General features: G+C 35.5%; 1 protein-coding gene across 3 annotated transcripts in view; it reads left to right on the plus strand.

The window, feature by feature from the left end:
• Positions 1 to 13,558, plus strand: part of GAK (cyclin G associated kinase) — a 145,853-nt gene that overhangs the window by 46,604 nt on the left and 85,691 nt on the right. For all 3 annotated transcript variants that reach the window (XM_074230101.1, XM_074230100.1, XM_074230102.1), the window contains exons 9-10: positions 3,217 to 3,329; positions 9,927 to 10,038. In XM_074230101.1, the coding sequence (XP_074086202.1) occupies positions 3,217 to 3,329; positions 9,927 to 10,038 (225 nt within the window). The remainder of the gene's footprint in view (positions 1 to 3,216; positions 3,330 to 9,926; positions 10,039 to 13,558) is intronic.

Here is a 13,558-nt window from a genome sequence, read left to right on the forward strand (position 1 = left end):
TCTAAATAATTCCCATTTAGTTTTGTGGATGTTTAGCACTAGACATTTGGAACAGTTTTTACAAAATAAGTTTAGCTACAATTGCAACCTTCTAAGTCTTACAATCTATGAGATTGAAAAAAGTCTGTTGAGGGCATAAGAGTCTGTCAAAGGGTAATAGAGTTAAATAAACTTAGGTAGAATGGGATCAAATTGTGGATAAGCTTGAATGCTGGGCCAAGGAGGAGGCTTCGTTTTATTTGGGAGGCAAGAGGAAGCCAGTGAAGGCTTTTTAGTAAAGAAGTTTCTCATTTGGATCTTTGTATAATAAAGTATAGTTAGCCATGTTGTGAGGAATGTGTTAGAAAGGGGAGAGAGTGAAGGCAAGGATATCAGTTATTACAATAACTAAGACAAGAAGCAAATAGGCCTGAATTAATGTGGTGGCTTTGTGAGGGCAGGGAAAGGTTCAGTCATTTATGCAGATCTTTCCCACTCCTGAAAAATATTCATCACATCTTACCCTCCACCCCTCACTGGAACTTTTCTTTTCAGAATACAAGTATTTTCATGAAGCCTTTCATTTTACTCCCAACTCAGTGACCTTTTCCTTATTAGATTTCTTAAAATGTTTTGCCTGAACTTCTTATTACAATCTGCTTTTTATCATACTTATTCATATATTTTTCTTATATCCTTTAGAGATTAATTCCTGGTAGATTGGGATTGAGTTTTTTTTTCTTCCTTTTGCCAGTACTTAACATAGGATTCTGCTTGTTGTAGGTGTTTATTCCTTTTGCCAGTACTTAACACAGGATCCTGCCTATTGTAGATGTTTAATAATAAGTGAAGTGATAAATAAGAGAACTATTTTGAGAGGTACAGAAAACTGCCTTTAATTGATTGGCTATTATGGGAAGGGAAGGACAATAGGAAATGAGTCATGAATGTCTCCAGGGTTTTCTGAGAAAATTGTGGAGCCTTCAAGATTTATAGGAAAGTTAGGTGAGGGGACCTTGTATAATCAATAAGAAAGGAGCTGGAATTCCACTCAGGAGTTAATTTAGTGTAAGGAACAATTCAGCCGATTGGGGCTAGTACAGATTCCAAAGTATCTGAACCATCCAGCCTGCACATTCAAGGCATTTCTTTGATCAAATGATATCTTTTGAAAGTCTGAAGTCATCATCATAACCTGATAATGATTCATTACTATAATTTCTCAGAGCAGCACAAGCTGAGGAGTCATTTACATGCATAGATGCTCTAGGTCTTCATATTTACTTTGGAACATGAAGGGGGTAACTATTTTATTCTTTATGTTGATGGTGGAGACTGAGAGGCTAAACTTTTTTTTCTATAAATTTGAGGGGACACTTTCTTTCTCTGTAATTGTTCTCTCCTCTGCCTGACTCATTTTGCTATATTTGTGCTCACCAGCCTAGCTATTATCAATCAAAATTATGTTGAAAATTAATGGGTGAGAGGAGAATCAGCAACTTGTTTATCTGCTTATAGACTTTTTGGAAACACTTGGCACTTCGATCCAGAGCAACTTCAGTTAGCAGCCTGTAATTGGAACTTTTCCTAATCCTTTGACTTTAAAGAAGCCAAACAGTAGGGATTTTTTTGGTCTGTCCTGCTCTGCTAGATATCCTGGCTTTTGCTTCAGGTCATATATGGACTGAAAGGGAATCGAGCTGAGCAAGCTGGCAGTTCCCATTGGCACTATTTTCCACTGCCTTGTTAGTTCTGCTTTTTCTGTCAACTTGGCCTTTTAAAATTTAGAGTAGAAAAATAGGGAAGAAAGGTTGAAAGTTGTCTTTTCTGTGACTCCATGTGGATGAAGAGGTTTAGCTGGGGGCACTATTGGCCTAGAAAGGTTGTGGCATCATCTTCAGTCAGTAATTCTTTAGATTCTTAGTTCTGAAATGATTTAAGTGTGCTTTTGTGTGAAGGCAGGAGGATGAACTTGACTTCTCTGAGTTTAATGAGTAAATTTGCTGATTTGGAGTTTATTTTTGTTGTTGAACTAGTAACAGGGATCTATTAGGAAATAATTTCTGATATGTAGAAAGTATGTAGCTTTTATTTACTAGTTGTAGGTGAGATTTTTGTTGTGATTATATGTGATTATATTATATGTCACTTAGCAGCACAAATTCTTTTAGGGCTTTTCTCTAAACATTTCATTGAGAGGAGACCATGTATGGGGAGGGGTTTGTTGTAGGGAGGGATGGGAGTGAAAAGAGTGTGATGTACTTGGTCTGTTTTCTCTGATTCTTTCTTACCCTCCCCTTCCCACCAACAAACCCCAAAGTAACAATATATCACAAATTCTCCATAATGTATATGCAAATGCATATTTTCTGATATGACTCCTTATTTTTTTAACTTAAAAAAATTTTTTTATTAAAGATTTTATTTGAGTTTTACAATTCCCCCCCATCTTACTCCCCCCCCCCCCCCCATGGAAAGCAATCTGTTAGTCTTTACTTTGTTTCCATATTGTACATTGATCCAAATTGAGTGTGATGGGAGAGAAATCTGATATGACTTCTTATTTAAGGGGAAAAGTCTCTAGTTCAGTATCTTTGAGGAGCATGCATTGTTTCTAATTTTAATTCTTTGATTAAGCCTTTAAAAAAAATTGAATGAGGAATCTAGGTGGATAGCAAGCTAGACTTGGCCTCAAGAAGAAAGACCTGAGTTCAAAATAGGCTTTATCCACCTTCTAGCAATATGATCTTTACTTAATTTCTCCTGGTATCACTTTTCTTATCTGCAAAATGGGAATAATAGCAGCACCTGTCCAGGGTTGTTGTGGTGTTATGAGGATAAAATGAGGATAAAATGTACAAGACTTTGTAAATTGTAAAGGTTTATGTCAGTGTTGTTGCTGCTGCTGCTACCACCACCACTACCACCACCACCTGAAATGTTTTCAATTTTAACAGGTTTTATTGTCTTGATAGCATCTGCATTGCCATTGATCTATCTATATTTCCTAAATTGCTTTTAAGTGAATATAAATGCTGTTCTGTATGAGATCTATCTTCTGAATACATATGCAGGTTCAAGATTTTTCTCTTGAATGTAAATTATCTATTGTCATGCTAGATGCATGATCAGAATTTACACTGTAGCTTTGTTGGGTTGATAATAATCTAGCTTCATTCTATCTATTGTGATAATTTTCAGGATTGATGTAACTAAAGCAAATTTATTTCTTTTAAGGCTCCACATTGAAGGTGAACCCAGAAGAAAGGTTGTCAATCACAGAACTCGTGAATCAGTTACAGGAGATAGCAGCTGCTAGAAATGTGAATCCAAAGTCACCTATCACAGAGGTAAAGGAAAGAGGTTTTACACTGTTTTATTTAGTGATTTCTCTTAAAATAGCAACAGAAATTCAGAGTACTGCTTAAATTTATATAGGCAACTTCCTAAATAAGAAGACCACTTTCATACCAATTCACCTACCCCATCTAGCCTACCACTATACAGTGTCAGTCTCTCATTCTTGACTGTTGCCTTTTATTCTTGGAATTCGTATAGAGTGGGGAAAGGAGAGGTAGTAAAAAACAACCAAAAAACTAATCCTGTTCTGGAAAGCTAGGAAAGTTAGTTCCATGCCTTGGAAAATGATGAGGTGCCATGGGGTGGGGATGACTAGCCTGTAACTAGCCTGTTATCTATTACCTGAGGTGCCTTTTAGTGGTAGAAACACACAGGGTACTTGCCCATTTGCCTCTTAAATTTTTTTTTTTTGGCAAGGCAATGGGGTTAAGTGATTTGCCCAAGATCATACAGCTATGTAAATATTATGTCTGAGGCTGGATTTGAACTGAGGTCCTCCTGACTCCAGAGCCGGTACTCTTTCCACTGTACCATCTAACTACCTCCTCGTGACTTTTTAAAAAGGTTCCATATGCAGAGGTGAACCTGGCCCTTATCCCTTAGTAAAAGTTTGGTTTAGTCTTACAGAAGCCTTGATAAAACTAGACCTTGATCTGCACACTGTGATGATGGAGTCAGTGAGGATTGGAGTAAGCCCTGGTAGGCTCCTTGAACCACTTTGGTTTAGGACTCCTAAGGCTGAGCTTTGAAGAGCTAGGCCTAACATGGTGGAGTGATTGGAAGTTCTCTGGTTCCCTCATTGCTTTGTGCCTTTAGGATTAATGAGAATAGGATACATCATGATGGTGCTTTTGTGCTTTCTAAGGCTCTTAGGGGGCTAGTCCATTTGATCAATCTCTTATCCATCCAAAGAAACTTGTTCACCCTATGTGCATAAACCCTGAGTTTTTCTTGTGATCTCGTGGCTCAGTGGATAGACTGTCAGGAAGACTTGAGTTCTGATTTGGCTCCAGACACTTAGTAATTTTGTAACTCTAAATAAATCATTTAACCTCTATCTACCTCAGTTTCCTCAACTATAAAATGGGGATAATAATGACATTTATCTTACAGGGTTGTTGTGAGAATCAAATGAGAACATATTTGAAAAACACTTGTCACAGTCCCTAGCCTGTAGTAAATACTATATATACATCCTTGTTTCCTTCTCTATTGCCTCCCCTCCATTGCTCTTCCAAATTTCTGTTTTCTAATTCACTAGAGACCTACTCTTTTTCAGGAGTATCTTGATTTATCAGAAGGAAAGATCTGTGACAACTGTAACTGTTGCTCCTGAAAGAATCATCCTAGCAAATGTGATGGGTTTCTGTCAGACTCTGGATTTGATCCTGAGTCTTGTTTTTGCTTTTTTGTTTTTTGGAGCTCACATGATTGGAACCTTAGTGATTTGGGTAGGTTTCCTGTTGATGAATGTGAGTTGCCTTTATGAAAACAATGGAAACAGCAATAGACTATATTCCTGTGAATAGAGTATATTCCTCAGCTGTCTAGTCTTCTGAGTATCATCAGCATGTTCATCTGGTGTAGTGAGCCTGTATTTGATTAGGCAGATGCTGATTAACTGCATCTTGAATTTTCATGATATTTCATCTTTCAATGCCCTTTCCAATGACAGTTCCACAACATATCATCCCTTTAATTCAGGATTCACTAGTTCATAGGCTTAAGACTCAAAGAAATGTCAGAGGCCATTTAGTCAAATCTCCTTATTGTACTGGGGAAGGAGACAGGCTCAGATGGGTGTAGAGGTTCAGCCATGGTCAATGACAGAGCCAAGTTCTGAACACCCAAATTATGATTTCAAAGTCAGTCCTCTTGTATGTAGGTGAAGAAAGTGAAGCTCTGAAGATTTTTCTGTACTGATATGATTACTGAGCAGTCCTAGAACCTATGTGTTTGGGTTCTGGTCTGGGGCCCTTGGTTCCCAGCCTTTTATGGCTTACATCATTACCTCATACTTTTCTTCTGAAAGGCTTAAGGTTGAGAACAAGCTTGAGATTCAGATTCTCTTTAGTGATTCTTCATTCCCTTTCCTTGCTTGTCCAGTTCCATGTGTCAAACTTAATAAAATGATTATTTTGTCTTAATGAGTCTCTAGGATGGTGGAATTGGAAGGGAAGAGATTCTTTAGCCCAAGAGTTCTTACATTTTTTTTTGTCATGCTATTACCACCACCACCCCCACCCCCAGCAATAGATAAAGCCTTTTGTCTCCTCCTAATGGTACTGTTAAATGCATACAATAAATTACCAATTATAGTAAAAGTTATGGAAATATTATAAACAGTGATTAACCTCCTCGTTATAAACCCCTGATATAGTTTGATGCCCTCATTTTTCATATGAGAAGATTAAGCCTCCCTAAGGTGAAATTGAAACATTTCAAAAAGTGCTGTTCAGATAATTATTAATCATTAGGAAACAAAACTAAGATATATAGAAAAAGAAATAATCAAATAGATTAATATTAGGATTCCATTTTGTGATTTGTTTTGCAATGAACTAAAGGTATTTGTTGCCTTTATAATTAATAAAATAAACTTCATGAGTAAGAACAATTAGCAGGTTTTTTTTTCTCAAGGATAATTGTTTAAATCTTCTGTCTTATTCAGAGGTTTGTTATGGCATGCAGATCTGGTTTCCTGGGATGAAATGTAAGACTTGTGCAATTCAGCTACCATGAAATACAAGATCAGATTAACATTTTTGAACTATTATTCTTCTCTAATTTGGACATTCAATAATGGAACATAACTACGAAGACAAAACTCAAATATAGGATATTTGTTTGCTTTAAATAACAGCTTGCTCTGTTATGAGTATATTATGATTTAGTTATGAGTATATTATAGTTTAGTTATAAATAATATAATATTCTATATAGTTATATGTAATATGCTCTGTTATGAGTATAATATAGTTTGTGCTTCCAAAAAATACACGTCACATTTATCTGTGTGATTTTTTCTGATATAAATTTGGTAAAATGAACTTGATTTGTGACAAGTTTGACAGATTTTGGTGCCATCTCCCCCCCAAAACAAACAAAAATCCCCAACAATACCAGAGTAAGATTTAAAGTCCTTAGATTGTCACTTTAACTTATTTCCACAAATACCCCCAGTTCCTTCATATGATGTACATATGACCATATGATCTTAATGCTCTTCACCATTTTTGTTGCTGTAGAACTTCTCAGTGCCCTTCCTGAAATGTGATATCCAGAACAGTCCAGTCCAGCAGGTATAATTTGACTGAGACTGAGGCCTGTGGTACCGACTGTCTTCTTGAGTCGATATACTTCCAGCCACATGATTTCCATGTTGATATCACATTTATTTTTGAACCCTTATGGAAGATGTTACATTTATCCTTATTTGATTTGATTTTGGCAGCTCATTGGATCAGTGGGTAGTTTCTGGGGCCCAAAGCTAGGAGACCCAAGCTCTATTGGAGTCTCTGACACTTAGAAGCCATGTGGCTGAGCAAAGCACTTCACCTCTGACTGCCTCATTGAGGAAGGAAGAGAAATAATAGCAATCCCTAGGCTTGTGGTAAGGTTGGAAGGGGAAACAAGCCTTCATATGGTGCCAACTCTTGTACTAAGCATTTCCATAGAAACTCTTATGACAATCCTGTGAAATGAGACTATCATCTCCATTTTACAGTTGAATGAAGAAACTGATGCAGAGGACAAGTGACTTGTGTAGGGGTATACAACTATTTGAATTCAGATATTCCAGTACTCTAGCTGTTGCTAGCTGCCTCTAAAGGATTGTATAAATGCTTGCTATTGGTCATCCACTACTTCAGCTTTGTGGTTTGCTTGCCACCCATACCTTATCACATAATTTTACAAAATAATAAGTAGCATAAAAGCAAAAAGACCTGGGGCACTCCATTGGAGATCTCCCCTCAAGGTGATATTGAACCATTAATGATTATTTTTTTGGGGGGTCCAGTCATCTGATCATTCCAGATCTATATACTTGTCTTATTCTGTAACTTTTGATGCCAGGCATTGTCAAATCCTTTGCTAAATCTTAAATAAACTCTTTTGTTCAATTGAATTTCAAATTATTCTTCCTGGTCTACCCCAGACCCAAGGGTGCCTGGTTCATTATTGTTTATTTTCTCCTCTTTTTAACCTAAGGAGCTTTTTTGTAGCCGGTATTGGTTATTGCTTCTTTACAGTTTGTTTCCAGCAAACAACAACAGATTGGATTCTGATGCAGTTTAAGGTATCATCTATTGGAATTTGCTGCTTAAGATTTTATCCATAACACCTAACAACAACATACAGTTGCATGTTTATCTCTGAGATAAACACACACACACACACACACACACACACCCTTCCATTTTGTGAATTACTCTGGCAGGTTTATAACCTACATTCTATAACCAAATATCCATTATATCCCACACTTTTTTTTAAGTTTGAAGTTCTTGCCAAGTTCCTATTCTGGGGATTGTAGTCCAGTCATAAAACCACTCATAAAATATCAGTGATGATATTAGACAAATGGTCATCTGGCTAGCCATGGAGAACTCATTAACTTATGAGGTTTTACTTTTGGCCAATTCCAGGCAAATAGAAATCCAGATGAATTGTGGAATTCTCTTGTTCTCAGGGTATCCTTTTAAATTTTATGTCACTGAATTCTTAGAAAAACAGATCCTGAAACAAAATGTCTTTGCTTGGGTGCTATGTTATAGACCTATTTTCTTCTCATGGGCAAGAAGATGTACAATCTGTGAAATGATTAACTGGATAGGGTGATGTTTATAGTGATAATATGTCCTTTGGCTTTAAATATTTTTTCCCGTTATATTCAAACACAATTTTTTGTCTTTTCTTTTGAATTCCTAATTTCCTTATTCCCTTATCTTTTTCCTTCCCTGGGAAGACAAACAATTTGATACATGTGCATGTCATGCAAAATATATTTCCATATTAGTCTTAGAAAACCGTGATTGAAAATAAGACCTAAGAAAAATAAAGTTGAAAACAATTTACTTTGACTCCCATCAGTTCTTTTGTCCAAAGGACTTATGGAATTTTCTTGAATCATTGTATTGCTAAGTCATTCACAGTAGATCATTGTATAATTTTGCCATTACTGTGTGATATTATCCTTGTTTTGCTTACTTCACTTTGTTGTATCAGTTCACAATACTCTTTCCAGATTTTTCTGAACTCATTTTTCTGAACTCACCTGAACTGTGAACTGCTCATCATTTTTTATAACAATTGTATTCCTTGCAGTCATAAACTACAACTCTTTCAGCTCTTTCTCAGTGGATGGGCATTCCCCCCTTCAATTTCCAATTCTTTGCTACTGCAAAAGATTTCCTATACATCCTTTTTAACCTGTGCATCTTTTTCTGTTTTTAAAATCTCTTTGGGATATAGACCTAGTAGTGGTATTGCTAGGCCAAAGGTAGGCACAATTTTATTGCCTTCTGGGCTACAGTTCCAAATTGATCTCTAGAATGGTTGGATCACTTCCCAGTTGGAAACTTGTTTTTGAAGAAAGGATTTTTTTTTTGGTAACAGTATTATTATTTCTAGTTACTGCCATTATTGTAGCACTTTAAGCTTAAGTGAGGGTTTCATTTATGTGATGACACTATATATATATATATATATATCTATATCTATCTATATATATATGTATCTATATATCTTTTATGTTGAATTAAGTATGCAGATTCAAATTTATAAACATGATAGTCCAATAATTCATTATATTTAACTTAATATCTTCAGGTTTCATAAGGCTGGAATGGACTTAAGAGGTGTTAGATTGTGTTATAAACACTATGGAAAGTATGGTTCTGAATTGTTTTTCCATCGTAAATAATCATTATTTAATTTGGGAGTCAGTAGTCAGCATTTATTAAATGCCTTCTATGGCCAGTGCCAGTGCCCCAAGCATTCCCCAACAGTCTGATGGACCTTGAGAAGAGTTTGCTGCTTTATTCTCTAGTCCTCCCATCAGATAACTGGAGAGAGACCCCTGGGGTGCTGAGGGGGAATAGAGGATCACAGCTGTCTTGATCTCCAAGATGAGGAGATTTCAGGTCATGAGCACCTGACAAGGGCTGATGAGACATGAAGTTTTATGTTTGCTTTATGTAGCAGAGCTCCTAGAATGGGGAAAAATCTAATGAGTCTGACAGGGCAGCTGTGTGGCCTGTGGTGGGCCCTGGGGAGCTGGCTGGTGCCTGTATTGGCCACAGCTAGTAGTTCGTTCTTTTGGGGGACCTGATTTGCCATGGAAGACTACAAAATGCACATGAATGGGCTGACAGGATTCACTTTATAGAGATTAGTTTTATAGTCGACTTTGCTAAAGGCATTTATTTATTTCCATCTTGGTACTTCCAACTTTACAGTGTGAGAAAATGTACAATAAGCAAATTTTATTGGCTAATTTTTGTTAATGCATTGAAATTCATGAAAAAAAGCCTATTGAAAAAGTATGTGATTATAATAAATATGACAGTTTTAACTCTTTACAGCTTCTGGAACACAATGGCGGTTATGGAAATAACATGCAGCCCAGAGGCTCTCTGAATTCAGTGCCCCAAGTCACAAAGTCTGTGGGACAGCTCAGCAGTGTTTACAGTGGAGGTAGGTGTTCACATTGTAGCTCTGGACTCTGCCTTCATTCCATCCATGCCAGGTGCTGAAGAGTAACTTTGTTGTCTTGGTGAGCAGGGAATTCTCTATTAAAGACAAGTTTGGTAGCATCCTGATCAAGAGTCCTTTTGGTAAAGTGCAGTCATTCTAATTTTAATATTGTTTTCCTGGTTGTTTAACTTCAGAATTTCTATACTTAAATATGATTTTGGTGGAGAAGATCCTCTCAGTTTTAAATGAAAATCTTTAAGATAGGGCTATGCCAAATATACCTTTGCTCAATACATCCTTTCTTTACAATATAAATTCATTGTAATCATTATAGTAAAAATAACTAACATCTTTCCTGTTTTATACCAGGCCCTGCCCTAAATGCTTTAAAAGTATTATCTCAGTTTTTTTACAACCACCCCAGGAGGTAGGGTGCTCTTATTTTACAAATGAGAAAACTGAGTTAGACCTGGGTTAAATGATTTGCCCAGATTCACCAGCTCTTCACTGTGTGGGGTCAGTGGGATCTAGGATCACATCTTCCGTTCTGAGGTCCAGCACCACACAACTGCTTTCATATTGTTAAGTACCACATGAGATTTTGTGACTTGCTCGTAGAAGATCCTTTAGAAATGTCTGGTGAATGAATGATCAGTTAAGAGTATGATATTCTCACTGTTGATGGGTACCCTCATATTGATGAATGAATGACTAAATTAAGAGCATGGCATTGAAATATTTTTCAGTAGACCAACGATGTATTATTATCTTCTTGCCATGAAATTTTCTTTTTATTAATGTGAATGATAGTTTAATATGCTGAATCATCTTTGAACAGAAAACTACATGGTCTTTCTGATCAAACAAAAATGTCCCCAGGTCCATAAGCGATAGTTCATGTCTTGTAGGCAAATCTTCTCACGAATAATGACTAAATGACACTTGGTTTGCTATTAATTAAATTATAAAAATTATGCTGTTGAGTCTTGAGATATTTTTTAACTCCTTTTCTTATTAATCTACTTCCTCATTACCTTCAAATCCTGAGTGATCAGGAACAGGCATCCATTTAATGTCTATGCCATAAATATGTGTGTCACACTTAGCAGAGTCTTTTCTGTGCTTGTTTTCCAGTCTTTTTTTCTTTTGATTTTTATCCCAATTCATAATATCTTATTATGTCTGTAGAGGAGCAGCTTAATGATGTTTTGATTCTGGACTTGTTCGGTACTTTACAAACAGGATGTATTTCTGCCCTTTGATTTGTCTGTTACCTTGGAAGTCTTATAAACCACATTTAGGACTTGGCAGTTACTTCAGTCATTCCTTATAGCTCATGCATCCTGCTTTACTCTCATGGTCAAACTTCTGCTTAAATTTCCTTCTTAAAATGTGGTATCTAGAATTGAAGTTTTTGGTCTGCTATTTACTCTTATTACATTTGTTTTCCACTAAAGCTCCAAACTTTTTCATTATAGGTTAAGTAGTCAACACCCCTCCTATTTTTGTGTAGTTGATTTTCTTGAATACTGCTTTATGATTATACTTTTCTCTACATCACATTTCAGATTAATAAAGATTCTGTTTATGGTTTTGAATTTTCACATCTTTTTCATCTGGATTCTTCCATCTAACTAGTTAGTTCCTCTTAGTTTTTTGTTATCTACAAATTTGATAAGCATCCCACCTGTAGTAAAATTACCAAAAATACATGGCGAAGGAAAAATTTTTTGAGTATTCTGCTGCATCATTCTCTTGGTATTTATGTAATTTCATTAATGATACCAATTTTGGTACAATGCTTTAGCTACTTTTAAATCTCCCTGACTATAAGTCTTCATGAACTTCATGAACATGCCACTTGTGATAAAGAAATAAGCCAACATTAAATTATAGAATCTGAGTGAATAGATTATCTGGTGCAACTTTCCAAGTAATATATAATTCCATGACTCTATCATGAGAAATTTTGACATATACTTTACTGAAGTTAGTAGCATTTTATATGTGAAATTCCCTGACTCAGGTAAGTCTTCTTGACTCTTTAAATTCATTGCTGAGTCTATTATGCCTTTTCTTTGACTATGGTTTTGACTTTTGGAAGCCAGAGAAGTGATCAAACTTAATGTTAGCCAGGGATTATCTTTGAAGGAGAAGCCAATTATTGGAATAGAATTTATATCTATATTATAAAGAATCTCCAAAATGTTTTTAAATTTCTACATAATAAAGTTTTTGATTTTATTTCTGCATAAAATATTATTGATATCAGATAAGTCAGTAATAAATTATACAGTCTGATTGATTGGGATATTTCTTGGTATAACTTAGCTATTTTTTAAAATTATATTTTATAAAACCATCAGACATTTATTTTTACCTCTTTCTTCCTTCTAGTAGGGAAAGGAAAAAAAAACAACAACCCTGTAATCAACCCACAGTTTTGCAAAAAACAAATTGTGTTCACTTGAGGAAATACTTAATCTTTTGAGCCTAATTTCCATCATTTATACAGATAAGGAAATTGAAATAGATGACTTCCAAGATTCTTTCCTGCTCCAGAGCTTTAGTTTTTGACTACTTCATACTTTTAAAAGGAATAGCAAACAGTAGATAACAGAAACAAGTTCACAGTTTTGGTACAATCTTTTTTCTGTATCATTTTATTATAAAAATGCTTGTCTATTTTTTGTTGAGGTCAGAATAAAGTTTTTTTTATTTAAAAAATTCTTAAATTTGTGATCTTAATTATACTTTAGAAATCTGGAGATAATCCTGGATGAGTGATAATCAGGATTGAGTGATTTGGCCAAGGTCATACAGCTGGTAAGAGTCAAGTATATGAGGCACAGTGTTTATAGAACTGGCCTTTGAATCAGGACAGGAGTTTGAATTCAACCTCTGACACTTACTAGCTGTATGACCTTGGGCAAATTTACTTAACCCTGATTGCCTCGCATCCAGGGCCATCTCCACTCATTCTAATTCATATCTGGCCACTGGACCTAGATGACTCTAGAGGAGAAAGTGAGGCTGGTGACTTAGCACAGTAACCCCTTCACTCAAATCCAGTTCATGTGCTTGTCATGGCATTTACCTCCTTGATGTCGTGGTCTTCTTCAAAAATGAGAAGGACAAACATTAGAAAATTTAAACTTGCTGAGTGAAAGCAGAGATTATAGAAACAATAACATCACATCAAAGATAAAGAAAAAATAGTCATCAAAATATATGGTAAGCATTCAAAGCAGTACTTGTGATCAAAATGCCTCTGTCAATAAAAAAGATAATATTTCACAAATAGACCCTTATAAAGAAACAGACATAAACCAGTGAATATAGAAGAGAAATAATATAGATTTCCATAGTGTAATTGAGATGACAAATCTTAAGAATTTTTTAAATTAAAAAAATTAACTTTTTCCTCTGGCCTTAACAAAAAAAAGAGCACTTTTATACATAAAAATGGTACAAAAAAAAGATTGTACAAAACTGAAATTCTGTTTCTGTTATCTACTAC

This window comes from Macrotis lagotis, chromosome 3, assembly GCF_037893015.1.
Source record: "Macrotis lagotis isolate mMagLag1 chromosome 3, bilby.v1.9.chrom.fasta, whole genome shotgun sequence".
Classification (NCBI taxonomy): domain Eukaryota; kingdom Metazoa; phylum Chordata; class Mammalia; order Peramelemorphia; family Peramelidae; genus Macrotis; species Macrotis lagotis.